A 20,738-nucleotide genomic window follows, 5' to 3' on the forward strand; every position below is an offset into this window, starting at 1 on the left:
GGCGCTTAGAACCGGAAAAGAATCTAGGAATCCACATGAAAGGGACACACTGCGCTGCGGCGGTCGCATTGTGAGCGTTTCTTCATAGCCTCCGTCGCGGCCTCGCGCACTGCCTGTTTCCCCCATGCAGCATCATCGATAAGTTTAATCAGCTGTTCGTGCTCCACAATGTGTGAACAGGTTGTGGTACTCTGCAATTTGTTATTCTTTTAATGCGCGAGCATTTTTTGGCGAGTACCCCAGCAAAATTTGTCTGTAACGTGAAAAGTGTCACACCCTTTACCTGCAAAATAAATGCATAATTGTCGAAGTTTAGACACTTAATCGTTATAAGCGTGTAGATGATTGGCAGCTTTATAATCATTAAGGAAGAAATGGGAAATGCAAAAAAAGAAAGAGAGAGAGAGAGAAAGAGAGAACCGTTCTCGTCATGTCTCCTTGAAAGCTTACTTTCTTGCATTACTAGCTGGAGTGCAAAGAAGCCTGCTTGGGGATTGCGGAATATAAGAATAGAACTCATTGGCAAATGTGATAAAAATGTAATAGCAGATGATTGGTATGTTAAAAAATGGGAAACGTCACCACTCTAACGTTGTAATGTAAAAAGTAAATAAAGTAAAATAAATAAAAAGGAAATACTGCGTACTTGAACGAGCAGAGAAGAGAAAAAAAAGAAAGATGAGGACGGAGATGAAGAACAACCAGCCCAATTTTACCAATTTTATTATGAACAGCAATTTTCTAATACCATCCAAATTTTGGCCAATCTCCCGAAATGGGTATGGGTCATCGTAGAAGGCAAATCAAGCCAAACCAAACAAGCAGCTACGGCGACACAGGAACAGCGAGACATTCAAAGCGAAGGAGAAGCAAGTTCCCAGCCTCCACAGAAGAAATGCAGGTTGTCTGATTCGCAAAAATAATGTGCAGAACGCAGAAATAAAAGAAGATCGTAATCTCGTGAGTTTGTGGGATGTAATTGCGTTTGGAACTTTGTGATATGGTTTAAGCGGGATAGACGTTATAATCAACAAAAAGGCTACAGAAATTCTGAGAATTGGCTAGTAATGCGTAAGCATTCTTTTACACCGGAAAAACGATGGTTAGGCATGCATAAGCTAGGAAAAGCAGGTAAGCAACGGTGAAGTAATAGCCGAGCCACAGAATGCATATGCGTTAGTAGGCAATTCTCAGAAGTTATGTAGCATTTTGTTTACACGGTTGGACGAACTGAGAATGACTCACGTTTTTTGCTCAAACATGCCTGAGAATTATTATAGGGTGTGAATTGGGCGTATTCCAGGAACGAAAGCCGACTTGACAAGGGTACGAAGGGCCTTGGCTCTTTGCATTACAGTCGAGCAGAGTTCGGGCCGCCGTTCTTGTACAACCACAGGAAACACTAGTGTGCCGCTTAGTGGAAACACTGATGTCCACAATAAATATTTTAGGACAGAGCTTTCGTGTCATTATCACAAAGGCCCTTGTAGCTTTGTGGGAAGCATTGTACGACCAGTGCTTGCCAAGAATTGACGGTCGACCGCTTTAAACGAGCCATCGATTCCGTTTCCCTTACATTCAACAGGCAGAATTTGCGTTTTTTTTTTTCAGCAGTACATGCAATGAAAATTTGCTTTGTGCGTGCTGGAACGCGTGCTTGGCTTCCCTTGCTTTCGTGAGTATTAAAAATAATGTTTTCTGAGATGTACCTCGCACCAAACCCCCCGTATCATTGCACAGGTAAACTGCATTGTGCTTCGAATTCTCAGTGTTCCCGCTTCACGAGATTAATGAGCTGGCCGTGACACTGTGTCTGCCGGTGGATTTCCAATTTTATGAACAGCAGTTGTGGGATGAACATCTCTCCATGTAACTATATGAACCTTTGCGAACTAATGTAGCGTTGTGAACGCGCAGACCGAGACGGGCGCTGCCATTCTGGCGTACGACCTGAGGAAAAGCTTGGCAGAACTCGAACATGTCAGTGCAAGGGCGTGGGCGTCAATTGTGAAGTCTCACAACCGAACGATGTAGCAGTAGCAGATGACATTAGGTACGTTTTTTTAGAGACATGTTCTTTTGATAGTAGTCCTTTATTACCACTAACAGTAGTAGCGCGTTATTGACTTTCAGCAGATGCTTGGTGCAGGTTTGCGTCAGGAACCGCTTTACGAGTATAAAAAGTCTATGCGCGCAGAAATGTAAACCTGATAACCCTGTTTGTAATCCATATTCAGATGAAGAGTGTTTTTTTTTCCTGTTTATTTTTATGCGATAGCTGCTACAAAGTGGTTTCGCGTAACGGCATATGTAGGTAACTTGTTAATAACAGAGGTGTACTGTTCTTTCGCTGTACAGAACTTCGGCACACACATCTGAAAGAAAGCTAAATAGTGTGTAGTTGCTTTATGATTTGTGTGCTTGACAACGTGTGATTCAAAGATCAAAATAAGAGTGCGAACCTTGAAATAAACTTGTTACAAAGAAGTCCTTCTCACGATATCGGTGATTAAAGACTCGTTTCGAGTTTCACCGCACGTTCTCCAAGCGGTACTAGACGAAAAAAGGGAGAAAATCGGCAACATTGAACTGCATAGATACTAGTTGAAGTAATCCAGTTAAGAGACAATCAAGAGAGTGAGAAAGAACGATAAATGAAAATCCTGTAGATTAACCAGGACTGAGCCCTGCAGGCTACCCTGAGCAGGGGGAAAGTAAAGGAAAAGATTAAGAGAAAATCAAGAGTTAATGTGCAATGGAGTCACCGCCGACATGACGGAAATTCTCAACACTGTCACAGACGGTCTCTAAACGCGGACGCAGCGGCCGGGATCGATGCAGTGACCTCGAACTCAGCAGCGCAACACCATATCCACACGGTGTTCGCGGCGGGCGCAAACGTGTGACACATTGACGCCTATAATACCAGAGATGTCACATATATATTTTTTAGCCTGTGATGGATTTCGTAGTGGACATAACATCGATATTTACGAACACCGAACATCGATATTTACAAACACCGAAAGAGCACATAACAGCTATATCCCTAAAACTGTACCTCTCCTGTAAAACGTAAGTGGAAATGAAGCTGGCTTTTCCCCGCTAGGGGTCTTACTGCGGTGAAACCCGCTGTGACGAGCCTGTTTCAGCGAATCTCGCATGCACGCGCCCGAGTTTCTTTTACTCTAAGCAGCTGCAGATAGTTTTCATTGGTTTAATTTTTTCTGTATATAGAGACTGTCTCTTGTAAATTTCGCCCAAGTTCGTATATAGAATACAGCAACACCAACAGGTTCTGTCGGTGTTACCGTATTTCAAATCCGAACTGTCGTTTGCCAACTAAGCTAATCAGCAGACTATCAGTTATATTGATTAGTAAAAATGATAAGGTATTATGCGATAATCGTAAGAGTGATTCTTGCTGGTATGAATGTGTCTTAGACAGTTTTGAAGAGGTGGGGAGAGAAAGGTGTGCGTGCGTGCGTGCGTGCGTGCATGCATGCGTGTGTGTGTGTGTGTGTGTGTGTGTGTGTGTGTGTGTGTGTGTGTGTGTGTGTGTGTGTGTGTGTGTGTGTGTGTGTGTGTGTGTGTGTGTGTGTGTGTGTGTGTGTGTGTGTGTGAGTGAGAGAGAGAGAGAGAGAGAGAGATCCAATGTATGACGCTTGTAAATGTTTTTCTAGCGTGATTAGGTCGGTTGTCTTCGTGGCGTCTTATGACTGTTTTTCCCGTGCCCTTTGGCGTTAATTCGACCATCACACTCGTGCCATTCTCTAGAGAAGGTAGCTCGACCAAAAGTTTAAACAGTTGAACATCTGGGTGGTGCGCTTAGCACATGGTGGTCTGACGAGGCGGCAGCTGGCACCGGTCTGTAGTCGTGGGAATGCGCATAGAACGCAGGATGAATTTACCCTTAGCCCGTTCTCTCTGTGTATGCCGCAGGGTGTACGACGTTTATTACGCCAGCTCGCTCCTTATGTCGTGTTCATTGTCGCAGGGGCGCCCCTAGCCCACGGGCGCCATGGACGACGAAGAGGACGTTTCGGCGCCGTCCTTCCTGCACAAACCGACGCTTCGCGAGGAGGACGATGGCAACCGGCTGGTATTCGAATGCCAGATGCGGTCGCATCCGCGGCCCGAGATATCCTGGTTCCGCGGCGACGTGCAACTGCACGACGACCACCGCACGGCGATCCGCGTGATCGAGATCGAGCCGCGCAAGTACCACGTGTCGCTGGAGCTCAACGACGTCATCGAGTCGGACGGGGGTCTCTACAAGGTTTTCGCCAAGAACCGCGAGGGACAGGTCGACTCCTCCATCAACCTCAACTTCAGCCGTGAGTTCCTGTCATCTTCTGCATGGTGTGCGCTGGATTTGTCGTGTACGTTCGATTCATTGGCCCCGCCGTCTTGACAACCCCGGCTAGTTACTAAAAAATATTATTATCAAACAGCCGCGCGATGGCGGTATTTTCAAACACTTGTGAGACGGAAAACGTAAAACGCGTCTCTACAATTCATTCCTGCTGCTTGCAACTTGACTCCAACACAGCGGTAAGAACGGCAGTTCGGGAGAATTTACACGCTCAAACCAACAGCAGCAAATTGAAGCATTAAAATCGTCTCTGCACTTCTCAGCCAAAAGTTGTCCTGATTTTCAAGACAGAATGAAAAGGTCTGAGCAAATGAGACCAAACGCCAACTGTCGCTACAGGTACATGCAAGTATTTAGTACTGTGTTGTTCTGCCCGACTTATTTGGTAACTAAAGCTATTTAGCCAATCATTTGATTCGGAATTCAGTGCTCGAATTGTAGATGATTTTATTGCAGAATGTAAGGAAAAGCACCTGAATAAGTCGTTGAAGGCGACCGCGTTTCTTTTTCACCTCTGTTTCTTATGGTGAAAAATAGAGAGCAAACTCCAATGGTTCGCTGACATAGTCACTTCCTTCTCCTCTCCACCTTCGAGTTGACCCTGGATAATCGAACACTTGCTTAAAGAGTACTTCAGTTAATTTTGAACAATGGCTTAGTTAAGCACAGTGAAATTATACTGATGTCATGCTGTACCAGATGTCACGTTGTAGTGACGGTCAAGAACACAGTAGCGAAACTGTGAGTGACGAAAATGACTCTTTATTTGGCGAGCTTGTGCCCCTAAAAGCAAGTGGCATTCAATGCATAGCGATAGCGGTGAACACAGTTGGCGATCGTCGAAAATCTGGTCTGGGGGTTAAGCGCCTCGGCTTTTATACATGACTCGTCCAAGGTTCCAGGGTAATTGTTACCCGCGTGCCTTCCAGAAAGGACCATGCAATTCGTGTCGCGCATACAGTTCTATAATGCAAGGCTCGGCGAGAATATACACAACAGATAGAATCAATGATAACATTCTAAGAAGTTCCAAATTATGCAGGCGCGTCTTGCGCTGAGTGGGGGAAATGTAGTCTCCGAGAAAAGGATAAATAAGTACACGTGTCGCTATAAAACCATTCAACTATCCTATCAGCTTCATATTCGGCTTCCCAGCAGACTAGCCCCTTGCTACGGTTAGTAAGTGGATGACGCAATGAAAATTACTAGAGCAAATAAATAAACTGAACGAAAAAGACATTGCGCAAGCGAGACTCAAACAAGACAAAAGTGTTGTTTGTTAGTAAGACTAAGCCAAAAAGGAGAGGGATGAGAATGAAAGCCAGACGCACTTCCGGTTTTGTTACCTATACTAAAAGAATGGAAGCCCAAAAAGAAGTTGACATGTGAGAACATGCAATATTTCATGCAGGTGATGGGAAGGGAGGAAGCAGTGCGTGAATTTTCAGAGTTAATTCAGTCTGAGGAGCAGTCTCTTAGAATAAAACTTGTTTTTCATTGTATGCTTCCATTCTAAGCCGTGAAAATTAGGGTAGACCACGTGCCCGTGTTTTTGGCACCGGTCTTTGAGCGAGTGCATCTGGATCAACCTATTCCTTTACGGTGACGTCAATGGGAGTCCTTTATATATAGCGTCGGCTCCGTGTTGACAAACACGAACTCTGTTCTCTACGTGACATAAGTGATAATCAAGTCTCTGAAATACGGTACAAGAATCATTGTGATTTCAACAGACTTACTGTTGTCCTGGGGGCATACGCCAGTGAATCTGCGCAGTACGCTCGACGCAACGTTTGCGTGCCTATGCTGCGAATGTTCCCTGTGTAAACCAATCCATTGGATGCCTTACCAGGGAAACTCGAGTACACGTAAAACAATTAAATAGCAGCGGCTGTTCACAAATATTGATTTCGTCTGTTTATTGAAATGCGATAACTTGTCTGCAAAGTGCACCGACTGTCGAAAGGCAAATTTTACGTGCTTCTTTATAGATAAAGGGCAGAAACCGTGCAGTCTACGAGGCTTGAGCTGGACCCTGAGTGATGGTATGCTGGTCATGGGTTGAAAACGCATGTACGTGTTTTACACAACCATGGTAGACAGATAAATAGAGGTAAATATAATTACAAGTGCAGTATTCTCCCAGCGTACGCTCTAACGCTTACATACTGCACCGCATGGTCAATGGATCGGTAACATGACGACGTGGAGGAGAGCGGGAAAACGAAAATATAAAGAATAATAAGGACGAGAAAAAGGTGTACGACCGTCACATGTAAAAATAAAACAAACTATTGTACAGATGATAATCTATAGTTTTATCAATAAAGTCAATGTCTTGAAGGAATGATAAAACGAAATCTAACGCTTGACGCTGCTTTGAATGAGTAGTCATAGAACCTAGTATTCTTCCTAACTCCAGCGGTACGTGGGAAATGGAGTTCATTTTTACTGCAAATGTGTGAAGTAATTTCGTCTTCTTGCAATTCCGCACAAGTTTTAAATCAGATATCGCGACTTCAGAACGCAGGCTTTCCCAGTTCTGTGATCACTTCAGTATGCGAAGCCATTTTGCAGAAAGAGAAAGGAAGTTCCGATGCTTCCCAAGAAGAAAACAAAGACAAGCGCACGTGGTGCCATACCCACACAAGTTGTCTCACAATCTGAAGAAAGTTTCCAATAGACATAATATTAATTTGGTTTTCAGTGCCCCGTGTAAGTTGTCCTCGATATGCAATCGCATGAACAAGCGCGAAAGGCACCTGTGCACCACTAATAATAAAACTCGTTTCACTGAGTGCAGGCGCAATGTCATCTATCAAATACCGCTCAGCTGTGGGAAATCTTATATAGGTCAAACGGGACAGTGCTTCAATGAAAGAGCTCGTCAGCACAGCACCAACCTAAAGAATGGCTATGGGAGTCATTTAGCTGGACAGTGTAACAAGTGTCAATGCACCCTCATATTTGAAAAGACAAAATTCATAGGGAAAGGAAATAGTAAGAAGGAAAGGGAAATAGTAGAGGCCTTTCATATAAGAAAGGAAGGCGATAAATGTGTAAGCACTCCCTCTCTTGCCTTGTCGGGAAAAGAAATCACATTTTTGGAAGAAAGATTAAAATGTTGATTTGCAGATGTTTTTGCGACTGATGTGCGCATGCCTATGCTGAAGAAGGTATAAATGTCCGGTGAATTTCAAATAAACTTCCAGTTGGCAGTCAGCGCTTGTCTGTGGTATTTGTTTCCTTGTGTCCTCGTCTTTTTCGCGCTGTTTCACCTAAGTTCTAAACACAAGTTCATTCTCCTTCTTTATTGCATGAAGAGTTATACATTAGGCAGCTTTTAAAGGGCCGCAAGCTGTACATTGCCAAAGAATATTTCACCTTTGCCAACGCGTTATGGTTATAACAATAAATATTGATGGTTAGTGTAAGACGCTACATGTTGTTTCTGTATGCAGCGTTCAGGCAGCGCTGGTTAAACAGATTGTCGAGCTCACCAGAAAACTTGCGTGAAAGTCTTGGATTAAACGCAGGATTATTCTAGGGACGAAAGTGATGTTAATGTTGCGGAGTCGTCAAGACACGAGGAATCTACAGCCAGTTGGCATTAATGTAGCGTGAATGTAGTCCCATACTGCTCTATCCAGCCGAATATGTACTCGCCGTTGGCAACCATGTAAGCAAAACAATAGTGGATTGAAGCAGTGTCTCTTCCAGTCGTGTCTGTTCGATCGAGTCAATTCTTGCTTTTCAATACATAACACTTCCATCATAGCTTCTGTATCCATCCTCCTCATTATCATCATACCTCTCCTCACCTTCCGTTATTTCTCATTCTCTTACACCCAAGCCGTGGTAGAGGGCTCACCTTTGGCGAATCGCGCCGCCCACTCAGCTTTTCATTCAGCAAGCGTTCTCTTTATATCTGTAGGCGTTAATGTTCGTGAGCATTCCATCGCTTACCCCTAGCCTTGACCGAGTGCGTTGGATCGCACAAATCAAGCAAATGGCCTGGCCAGCTGGGTACGCGCAAATTCCGTTAGCACGACTTTCCTGCGGGTACGGGGCGCGGCCTTTGTTCGATGCACGCTCGTTAAACACGCGTTTGTTTTCCTCCGCCGAAACGGAGAAAGCCGTGCCCTGTGTTTGTGTTATGGCTGCTGACTCCTTCCGGCACCTCCAGCGCCAGAGCCGATCCGCTCGCACCCTGACGCCCCGTCTACGTGAGCAGCGTTCGTCTCGCAAGATTGCCTCTTGAACTAATGATGGAGGCAGCGTTTGAGAGTCCCAGTGTTTCTGTTTCGGACGCTTTACTTTCACTCGTCTGTAAGACAAACATATAAAAACAAGTTAATGCGCATACATATTGCAGGAATTTTGAAGTAATGAGCCGCTTTATGTAGACTACTTAGCACAAGCACAGCGCAATACACGGGGACAATATAGAAAGACGCGCGACGGCTTTGAGTGTCTTTCTATCTTGTCCCCGTCTTTTGCGTTGTGCTTATGTTACGATTAATTACCAACAAGCCCAAGCCTTTATGCATCTAGACTATGGTTGGGCGTGGTATTAAACAGTGTCTGCGTCTTCTGCTGAGGAATGGCCGACACCACAGCCTGTGACCACTGCGGTGAAGTCATATTCCACCAGTCATATTCCGGGCCAGATTCCGCAGTGCTGGGCACAAAGGTGCGCACTTACCGCTGTGCTCAACTTGTTCGACGACCGGCCTTTGTCGGAAGAGAGAATCCTTCTACATAGACGTCACTCTATGTTCTTTCAGGAGACTATTAAAGCATTGTTTTGATTTTTTTGCAATCTATCGGACTCGGTTAACGCCTATAATACTTGCTGTTTTTTTTTTCCCTCTCTCTACTTCTCCGTTCTTTCTAACCCCGTTTTCCCCAACCCACGTGCGGCGTAGCAAACCGGATACTTAATTCTGGTTAACCTCCCTACCTTTCCTCTCTCTCTCTCTCTCTCTCTCTCTCTCTCTTGAAGTAAGGAACGGCATCTCTGACATCTTTAAGTATGTAATCAGTGTATTCTGTCAGAGTACTAAACAATGAGGGCCGAACGGTAAGGGGAGCGATAAAACCTGCAAAAATGTTGAGGATCATGCAACGAGCAATCGAACGCAAAATTATTGGCGTAACATTAAGAGGCAGGGAGACGGCAGTACTGATTAAATAGCGAAGGGGTAACTGACATTCTAGTCCAGAATAAAGGTATAGTTTGAATTAAAGGAACAGGTGGAGTTAGATATGTAATGATTACAGCAGATGAATCAGTAATATAATGGCTGCTGAAGGAAGGTAAACCAAGTCGGGGGCTGAGGGTATAAGATGGCGTGATGGGAAATGTACAGGCATAGTAAGGCGTTTGATGACGCATCACTTGGATAATTAGATATTGCTGGAAGAGGCCTACACTCTGTAGTAGACTTGAACAAGGCGATGATGACGTTTATAGTTATGATGATGATGGTGATATTGACAAAAACGACCAAGGTGCAGGATCGCCTGATCTTGAGCTTGTTCGTGTTTCTTCATGATGGGAAGGCAGTGCGATAAACAGGTAAAAAAAAAAGATTCACCGGTGATTACGATACTCCATAACGCGAAATTTGAGCGCATCGCTATACGTGTTTTTATGTCGCCTGTCATTATTTTGTATTATGATTATATAGACACATGGTCTATATTAGGAAGAGAATGCTGTGAGTAGCATGACTGGCATAGACATTCTGTCTCGTGCGGCACATTACAAACGGAAATAAGTGTGGCGTGACTGCCTCGCTAATCAGGAGATCGCGAGAGGCAGCGCATGGGTGACGCGTGGGCGCGATTCACAGCAGCTGTCGCAGGCAGACCTCCACTCATGCATCGCTTTGTTTCCATATATGGTATCGGTGGACGCACTCGCCGCACGCCTTTTACACGGCGTCATCGGTGAACAGACGACGGCACGCTACTCTGGCGCTATCGCGTAGCGGTCGTCGCCGCAGAGCCGGTCTTGCGCGGCACTACGATTTTCTTCTCACGCTTTCGCCATACAGCATATCGCGGTCGCACAATAGACGGCGTGTTCGTAGCCAGCGCCTGGTCTTGTCTTCTCTCCCTTAACCTATCTATTGTGTTGTTTTTTCGTCACGATATTACAACGAGCCATCATCATAATCGCAACAGGATTACAAAACATACGGTATATCCGCCGCAATAAATGATTTGCAGTTTAGCTGAACTTCCAATGTTCAGCGCGGAAATCAACCACCGGTTGTTGTTCAAAAGTAACCTGTTCCTGTTTGCTTTGAAGAGCAGCCCTCGTCACAACACTGGATCGTCGGTGGCTGCTTGATAGTCATAATAGCAAGGCACTGTTTCAACTCGTGCAGAATGCAGGGCTCAAAGTACACAATTATCCCTTTCTGTATGGCGACCCTTTTGCGGAATACGAGGTAAAGCTTGTACCTTAGTGTTTGTTTTGACTCTTAGAGTAAAAAAGTTTCACGCAGTTGCAAGACATTTTTGCTGCATGGCTTCCTTGGCAGGAGTTGTGACGTCTCGCGCGAAAGAAGTTGCGTGAACGAAAATTTCGTTGAATCGTGTGATCCATTTAGAGCCCGTGAACAATACTATTGACGTAAACCTAAAAAGAAAAAAGAAAGAAAAATAACTTTTTTTCAGTCTTGGCCAAATATATTTCCATCAGTCCGAAGGTGAACTTAAAAAAAATAATTTGGGTCCTTCTTGCCAAATTGATTATGAGGCAAGCCGTAGTGGGGAACTCCAGATTTATTTTGACCACCTGGGGTTCTTTAAGGTGCATCTAAATCTAAGTCACGGGCGTTTTTCATTTTGATCCCATCTAAATGAGGCCACTGCGACCGGAATTTCATCCCGCATCCTCGGGCTTAGCAGCGCAACGCCAAAGCCAGGCCGCCACCACAGCGGTTTAGCTGAACAGCACACTGAACGGAATTAGCCCTAAAAGATACAAAAGTGACCCTTTATCTCGCTACTCAACCCTTTCAGTCTGAAAGCATATCGGCACTAAGAATCTGCAGTGGAACAAATAACCGAACGAAGGAAAGGACGAAGTATAATAAAAGAGGTGGCGGTAAAACGACGGACAACGAACCCCGTTGGACTGTGCGTAATTACAGCTGCGTCAAGCTCATCTAAGAAACAAAGTTAAAAGGCGCGTTATCCAGTACGCAGCAAATGACCGACTTGGCCACTGCTGCTCAGTATACGCCACAGTGCACCTATCAAAAACGAGCATTTGTCTCAAGGTCCTGCTTTTGTGGAACCGCTCCAAATGACAGGAGGGGCCTCGTAATTTGAAATTAATGGCGCATGCGAACCACCCCTCAAGGCCGCGACGAAGCTGGGCCCAGAAGCGCAGCGGCCTTGGATGCAGGCGTCTTATCGTGCCTGAGAATCACGGAGCAACAGGGCAGATGGGTCCATTTCGCAGAACAGAAAAGTATAAGACCGGCCAACAGAAATAGTGGTTATGCTTTGTTTGTTCACCAGTGTTTGTTGATACCAGCGCTTCACTGATTTTGTTGTATTTCCTTTATAAAGTGATTTTGTGCGACGGTGATAGCTGTCCGGAGTGGCTATCTGTCTAGGCAATGGCTAGGACAGGCTTGTCGGGAAGTGGGAGTGCAAGAACGGAAGTGAATCTATTGAGAAGAGGCGACCGATCGACCAACCGATTGATTGATTGATTGATTGATTGATTGATTGATTGATTGATTGATTGATTGATTGATTGATTGATTGATTGATTGATTGTAACGCAATACAAAGGCCATAGATTAGGATATTGTGGAAGGATGCATATTATTTTCGATCATTGAATGCGTTTCCATCGAAATGTGACCACTAGGGCTGCGAAGTCCTCACTCTAAAAAATTGGGAGAACGTCATTGTTCATTAACCAGTGCAATAGATGACCTATCAAAATACCGGTGTTACACCATACCAAGGGTGTTATTGAGGAATATAAACTTTGCATCTTATAGCATCGTGTGAAAATTGTTGAACCCTCTGAAAAGCAGTCGAACCGTCCAAACCACATTGTAAACGTTGGGAAGAGGACGTAACAGAATCATTTGAGTGCGCCATCGGCGGCACCAGGTAACCTTTAAAAGTGAACTGTCTTAGTGAGTGCGTGCATTCACGTTCTGACGCGGCCTCACGAAAGCCGTTCAACGTTGAAGTTGTTTCGAGGCGTCGTTACATGGTCCACAAAGTTCTGCGAGAGAAATAGTACCCACAAGTGTGTGTCACCACATTGCAATATTACTTTTGATCGAATAATGGCGGCTGAGGTCACCGTTCCTGGCGTATATGTAACGCCGTTAAGGCATTATTACAGTACCGGAAGCGTTGATGGAAACGATGACATTGCGAGATCATTTGGTTATACGCTAATGTGCGTCAAAACACCGTGCGATCGAGCGACTCTTAGAAGAAAATCTCTTGACTTGCTTTACGAAAGAAACATATTATGCTCATCAACATTCAGTGACGGCGAAGCCGCCCGGAAGGCGGTGCTTCGCCGGACAAGGAGAATCGGAGCGTGATAATGCGTCGCCCGGAAATGACGGCGGAAATGCCTACAGGGGACTCAAGCATACGCAGAAACATAGGCGCAAACCCGACAGTGTTGCCACCTTAGCAACTCTTCTACCGGGATGACCTAAGCGAGGGGCTGTGCGCAACGTTTTACCAAGAAGCAAGTGAGAGAGCGAAAAGGGAAAGCAAGCTGGTCCACTACCCTGCGCGGGGGAAAGTGATTGCAGAAGCAAAGAAAAGCGCCTAGAAGGCTTCGAGACAGGAGGCGGTCCGAAAGATCATCCTTCCAGCTATAGACAACGACGAATCCAAGCAAGAACTCTCGAGGACCGGCCCCATTTTCAACAACGGCAGACAGGAACGCGTCTTGTGTTCCAAGCAGCCGAATTCGTGAACGACGAAGACGCACCCGGTGGTCGCCGCCAATATTACCACCTTACACGACAAATCTAGAAGCCGCTCTCGCAAATGTGTCGAATATTTTAGAGGCATAATTTTTTGTACACATAAAAAACGTCATGACTGAAAATAACTCGGAGAACTTTAAGCACGGGTAAATTACATTCGCTGAAAAAGCAGTGATCTCGGTAAAGCTGCTCGCTCCTGCTACAACTTGTCGCGCCGAAAATAAGGGCGGCGACGCACGCTGTCATGCCAACGCGGACGTTGCCCGCACGGCTGTCCGTCACGGGAGTCGTGCAGCCCATCTTGTCTGAGTGGGGTTAGCTCAGCTCTTCAACCGTCATGCATAGAACGCGTCGGCTGGGCGCGTCTCGCCCGCTGCACATTTTAAAATAGGCCCGCCGACACGAAGGTTCGTAGTCAGCGGAATCCCGCTTCCAAATGTTTTGCTGTGTAGACAACGTGTTGCCCAATGCTGCCGCCCTCCGCTCCTCGTGTACCGGCGGACTTCCCTCCTTTCCTTTTAGACACGGCTTGAAACACCTTGAGCGGAAAACCAAGCCAAGATGACGGTTCTTCGTGCCGATTGAGTCACAGCGCGAGGCGAAAAAAAATAATAATAAGGCGGAGGAGGGGGGGGGGAGGCGCTGCGTTGCATCACGCCGTGTTTCCACTTATGGCGCGCCGCCTCTCCTTGCGTTGCTGTGTTTACGTGCGCTCCCGTATTTGTTAACTTTACGCGCATACTCGGGCGATCAGTGTGTCTTGGACAGAGACCCGTTTATCCTCTCCTCCTCTCCATGAAAGAAGGAAAAGGATGCTGCTGTGTTCTTGCCGCACTCGTTTTTACAGCGCCGTAGCTTTACGAAGGGTGGTTTGCGGGGTTTACGGCAATGCAGTGTTGGCGACCCGTGACGCACGTACCTATCGCAAGCCACTTAAAGAAATCACCTGACTGAGATTCGATCATCATCAGCAGCATATCTAATAAAACGTTTGACACGTTTGCTTGCCTTGATTGCTCGCACAAAAAGGAAATTAAGCAGTGTCAGCTCCAGCTGACTTCTACGTCATGCGACTCAGTCTTGGTTTCGTAAAGAATGGTTCTCATATAAATCATACAACCGTTCCACAGCGAACGGTTAGTGATCTTGCGACGCGTTGCGAACCGATGCGTAGTACAGCGCATGGTGTTCTTTGATGGGGTGATACCAAGTGACCCAAGTTGGCGTCAAATAGGTTCACTTACGAGTGATACATATACCTCGCGGCACGTACTCAATGGCCCATGCCAGGTGACGTATACCCACGGGAATGGCTCTCATATGTGTACTGCACTATCTCGAGATCGGTCCACATTGTTAGACTGCCCTATCTTCCGGATCGGCCCACGAAAACGGCTTATAAAACTTTCATCAGGTCCAAACTTGAATACTCGTCCGTAATTTGGGACCCCCACACTAAGAAAGACATCTATCAATCAGAGCTCGTTCAGAGAAAGGCAGTACGCTTCGTTTTTATAAATACAAAAGGCCAGGCTCTCCAACACAACTTATGAAGGACAATAATATCCCGTTGCTTAGTACACGTAGAAAACTGAACCGTACTTCTTTCCTTCATAAAATTTTGGCAGGAAAGCTTAGCATTGCTCCCCCCTCATTCCTCAGGCACTCCACTACTCGAAGGACCCGACATTATAGCGAACACTCATTACAGCCTTAAATTTGCTAAAACAAACTCATTTAAGCGCAGTTTTTCCCTCAAAGAATAGCTGATTGGAACGCGCTTCCTGAATTGATTTTTCGCTCTCCTGGCGTGGAACAGGCCCTTCAAACTTTGTTTCTTCAGTAGAAAGTAAACAATTTTAATGTTCATTGTTTTAGTTTCTGCTCTGTCATTTTTTAATTTTTGATTCTCTTGTATGTCACATGCAATGTAGTCTTTCTTCTTTTTTTTTGCATTTGCGTGCTGTTATGATTTGCGTTTTCATGCCCCTCCTGCTTGGGCCAATCTGGCCTGCAGTATTGTGAAATAAATAAAATAAATAAAGACACCCGTTACAGAAAACTGAGTTGAACTCGCCAAGAATGCTTGGTCTTAAAAAATCACCGTTGAATGCGCTGCGAGCAACTCGTATTCAGTGAAGCAAGTTGCTGCGATGGCGTGGACTATTTTCGCGGTCTCTCAAAAACTGCGTAAGAATCCGGCTAAAGATAGAAATAATAAATTACAAGTGTTTTATTGAACAATGCGGAGTCGGAAATGGCGGTCTTGCGGCGAAGATCGAGCGAAATCAGAGAAATGTTGAAGGTGAACTCTTCTTAAATTTGTTAGGATAACCTAGAACGCAAATCGCTGTACTGACTTGGTGCATGGCCATTCGATAAGGATTCGACGAGCATCCTCCGTAAAAATGTGAGTTGCTTAAGCCCTCCACTATACTACAGACCTAGTGAAAATATTGAAGCAACGAAAATATAGAGAAAAGTTCTCAATACACGGGTATTCTGACCTGGGCAAGCTATCTTTGCCACTGCTTCGTAGACAGAACAAAATCGCAAAATTTCCGTGTGCCAGATCTTTCGCCACGCTAATCGGGAACTGTGAGGACGCGTAGGTTCCGCGGTCAGTGCTGTAGTTTCTCGTATGGCCACTTGCTTACAGGACCGAGAGACATTATTGACTAACGTGGGCGTATAGAGAATATGCGCACAACACTTAGAAACGATTACGTATGTTATACAGCGCGCACGAACACGGCACCACCGCTAACTTTCAAGTCAGCGCTTAAGTTCTTGCGCTTCACACCGAGGAATTTTTTCGTTTTACATTATACACCTTTATCTTTTAACGCATGCACGCACTCACCCAAGCACGTATGCGAATGGGACAAACCAGAGTTATGCTTCAGCGTATAGGTCATTATTTCGCGTGTTTCCTTTTGCGCCAAAAAATAATGATTAGTCCTTAGAAGTCCTGTGTCCTTTCTCCTAGAACGCGATGGGGCACAGAACTTCTAATTTGCCACAGCAGCCACAAACTATGCACGTGCAAATACACGTATCCATCGTCGCCAAGTCGCCTTGTGCGCTGCTCTTGAAACCCGGTAGAAGACCGCGAATCTCCGCGCTATCAAACAAGTACTTTTCGTATAGCGCGCAGCGCTTGCGGGCGTGCACATAAAAGAGTGGTTTTCGTCGAATATAACTTGTTTTCGCAAAATTCACCCTGCTTTATTATGACAAATGCAGTTTAAACATTGCAGTTGTCGTCACAAGTACTATGAGCGTGACACTGAGCCGTAGTCGTATTATTTATTTTTTGGTATAGATACATGTACACTTGAAAGAGAGGCGAGAGAAAGCAAGTAGCAGGTTGGTATCTTAAAGAAACGTTCCTGGAAAAAAAAAAACTTTATTAATGTTAAAGCGCTGTTTTAGCGAAGAAGCCACGGCTCCTTTTTTTTTTTCGCTGCAAGCAACAAGCGGCGACAACGGTGACAAGAACGATTATATCAGGAGGTTAACTGGTAGTTACGCAATGCCCTAGGTTGACTCTCATACAAATTTCATTAGGGCGTGCAACATTGTAGTGGCAAGTTGCTGAATATGATCATGTTGCTGTGATAGTTGCAATTCACTTATACCCTGTTTCTGTTCTGTTTCTTTCCAGCCGCTGACGAGCCAATGGACCAGTGAGTTGAAAAAAATCTTTCTTTCTTTCTTTCTTTCTTTCTTTCTTTCTTTCTTTCTTTCTTTCTTTCTTTCTTTCTTTCTTTCTTTCTTTCTTCATTCATATTCAACCATTGCATCTTTGGTTGCTTACGACAGTATGAGCCATTTCTGATGATATTTTTTTGCTTCACTGGACTAGACGCCGCTTTGTTCAGGTATGAGACGTTGCAACGAGCCACTTAAAACTTCATCCCTAGATTAGGGAGACGTGTTTCCCCGAGAAATGTGATCCTCAACGGGTTAAACAAGAGCAACTAGAAATCTCCTTCACCTTTTCGTTATATTTAAGCCTATAGCCTTCGGACTCGCGCAGCTCACGGTTGGTTCGAAACCCCGCGTGCAGAGAGTATACGTGCACGTACCCTCCCCGTCCCGCACACGACCGTCCAGCCGCCACAGCGGGGAGTTTAGCTTGGCACGGCCCAGCGGGCCCCTCGGCGGCTGCAGAAGCAAACAGCTGATGTCGTTGAGCCGGCTGAATAATGCTTCTCCGCTGTTTCCTCGCGCACTCCACGCAGTGTTTCCAACGGGCTATAAACCACGCCGCTGCGATACGCCATGCACCGCCCCGCCACTCGCGAAGCTGCTCTGTAACCTTTCTCCGTGCTTCTCGCCCTCTTCCTCCCGCATCTTTTCAGGCCGCCAGAGCCTTTTTTTTTTCGGGGGGGGGACTCTCCTCCTCTCACTTATTTACTTCCATTTTATCCCGAGAGAAGTCCCTGCGCTCCCCTTCTTCTTCACCCTGTTGCTCTTTCCTAGCCTCGCTTCTGTCATTCCTCCCCTACTAGCACCTCCTATTTCTCTTTTCTTCTCTCCTTTAACCAACATTTCAGTCTTCTGTGTTACTCTCTTCCTCTTCCTTACGTGATCTAAGCTCTCCACCACCTTCCCTCCGTTTTTTTTTATGGTTTTTGCGATTCCATACGGCCTCTCACCCACTTTTTTCTCCCCTTTTTCTCACGTTCCATCATTTCGCCGCGTCCGCCCTAGTCTCCCTTCTTCCACAGCTTCAGCTGGTGTCCTTTCTTCCTCCTCCGGCGTTAGCCCTTCCCCTTCCCTGCTGCTTCGCGCAGAAGCGCCGCTGCGTTCCCCTCGCCGCCGCGGCATAGAGGCCGCATCCGCGGTCGTGCAGCAGCGACCAGTCCACCCGGGTGCGCTCGCCGCTCGCGGTGCAGCGGCGTTATTTCGGGCGTTTCCCCGCGCACCACCGCCGTGCGCGGTCATATCTCACGAGCCTGGCTTGGCAGCCGAGACCTCCGCGCCGCTAATTCGAGAATCGAAAGTGCGCTAAACGCCCCGACTGTCTCTCTCTTCAGTGCACTAAGGGGAGCGAGGGTGGGTGAGGGGGTGTGAAGTTGGAACGGTGGAGCGACCTTGCGGCCGTGGTATGCATTGCTGCTCCCGCATCAAGCCGCCGCGGTGGTCATTTACAAGGGACACTAGTAGCAGCAGCTGCTGCCTCCTCACTGAGCGCAACTACTGTTGGACATGCTGTGGCCTGCGTGAAATATACAGTAAGCACTTATCAATCAATCAATCAATCAATCAATCAATCAATCAATCAATCAATCAATCAATCAATCAATCAATCAATCAATCAATCATGTTTATTTATCATGCCAGGACAAACCCTAAGGTCTGAGAACTGGCGCACGCATGCATTAAAATAAAATAAAACTCCGGGAAATATAATTTAAAAATAAGCAATGAATAAAAAGAACAATTGTGAAAAGAATAGAGTAGATACAACAAAGCGCATTGTGAACACAAAAGGGAAAGGAGGATAAAGGCAGTTTAACAATGCATGACACTATGACACAACAAGGCAAAGCTCGGAAAGGAACGATGACAGCGAGTTATGAAAAATATCAAGATCATGAAAATAAGCGTTTTAAGGACACTATGTTCTGTGGGCGGTTCCGTGTTGATGACAGGCAGGGGCATGGAGAGGTCTATGTTCTCTGGTGATCTTGCGCGCAATACGAGGCATGATACAACTGAGGAGTTCGGGACAGGTGAGGATATAATAATAATAATAATAATAATAATAATAATAATAATAATAATAATAATAATAATAATAATAATAATACAGGAGGGCTTCGCCCTTATGGATTGGAGGATTGAGGATATGAGAATAAAAGCGACAGTCCTCTTGGCGAAATTCCCGCTCCCTGTACAGCAACAGAGGAGGGGAGAGGGGGTACACAAAAGTTACACAGACACACGGGAGCATCACAACTGGATTGCAAAAACAATTACGGAAGTGCTACAACAAGCAAGTTCAGCACACGTCCCGGTATTCTGCAGGTGTAATCAATCCTATGTAATCAATACATGTAACTTGAACCGAGCATTAAAAATTACATATGCCACGTAGCTGGATAGAACCAAGGTAATGTTGTTTGCCGTCGCTTGGAGGTACTCGGATTATTTTTTTCATTCCGCCTAATTAGAGGATTAGTCTTAGTTAATTGATCAACTTCTCAAATATTATAGTTAGCTTTCTGTTGCTCGATACGTGCTACATAAAAGTGTTTTTCCGAGCGTGAAAGAAGCCTGCGATACACGCAAAGTGCCCCGAGCTTCCAGTCGAGCGGCAATATTGCGTGTATTTGAGGGCTTCTCCTCCTCACGTCTCCTCACGCTGTGTATAGGAAATGGGATGTTCTGATACCAAAACTTCATGGCAGTTTGTTGTTGCTAGATCTGCCTAACCAGGCTGTTTTTTGAGGTCACGGAAAGTGCGGTGTCTGGCTCATAAAAAATGCAACAACGTTTTACGAATTTCCCGACACGCTCGCGTTATTCATCGTGTCGCATTCATTGAAAATGTGTTTGTTCACTTGTAGAATGAGCATTGCGTTAATTCCTCATGAGACCAGCTATCGTTTGTTTTCACAAAGGAGGGTTTGCATTAAATAGTGACGAACGTGAAAAAGTGCTCCCGTCTTCTACTTCTTTTACAGCGTGTAATGTGTGAATAACGACTACATTTAGGGCAAGGCAAGGCAACCCAAAATGGTGCATCAAAGAAAATGTGGCACTACTCTTCATTGAGCAGACCATGAACACATTCGGAGATTTCTTCCACATATGGGATATTCTATGTCGATAAAATATGGTGGTGTGTTTAGCTCATTTCTTGAAATACCTCGAGCACCACAAGACCTGTAACTTATTTTGAAGTTTAGCTTATACGAACAGGGGAAAAGGATAGACCAAGGCACTGACTCCCAGATTCTTTCTGCTAACGTTTTATTTGACAGCACCGAGGTTAGGTGGACATCAAATTGATGGAAAGATGAGGAAGGTTCGGAGGTTTCCATGTCATGTACTGCGTCAAGTAGCTAACCACTAGTATACTCGAGTAAGAAAATAGGCGCTAATGAAAGGGAAATACATCTTAGTAGAGCAGATAATTATCACGTCTAGTGATCAGATTGGGCAATTTTCAGGCATAAGCTGGTGTCAACTGGCGCAAGACAGGAAAGATGGCTACGAAAGCGGGAGCACAAGCACACGCGCAGCAACCGGCACGAAATGGTAGAACCAGGGTCAAGGGTGCGATACCGGCAAAATGTTTTAGAATGAAACTGAAATAAAGGTGTCTCTTTTATTTGGCACGCTTTAAA

General features: G+C 45.5%; 1 protein-coding gene across 6 annotated transcripts in view; it reads left to right on the forward strand.

Annotated features, from left to right (window-relative positions):
- The window catches only part of bt (projectin protein bent), a 243,329-nt gene that overhangs the window by 11,563 nt on the left and 211,028 nt on the right, over window positions 1-20,738 (forward strand). For all 6 annotated transcript variants that reach the window (XM_075671547.1, XM_075671549.1, XM_075671550.1 and 3 more), the window contains exons 2-3: window positions 3,998-4,337; window positions 17,042-17,063. In XM_075671547.1, coding sequence (XP_075527662.1) covers window positions 4,022-4,337; window positions 17,042-17,063 — 338 coding nt within the window. In that variant the 5' untranslated portion in view covers window positions 3,998-4,021. The remainder of the gene's footprint in view (window positions 1-3,997; window positions 4,338-17,041; window positions 17,064-20,738) is intronic.

The sequence above is a fragment of the Dermacentor variabilis genome, chromosome 10 (genome assembly GCF_050947875.1).
Source record: "Dermacentor variabilis isolate Ectoservices chromosome 10, ASM5094787v1, whole genome shotgun sequence".
Taxonomy (NCBI): Eukaryota; Metazoa; Arthropoda; class Arachnida; order Ixodida; family Ixodidae; genus Dermacentor; species Dermacentor variabilis.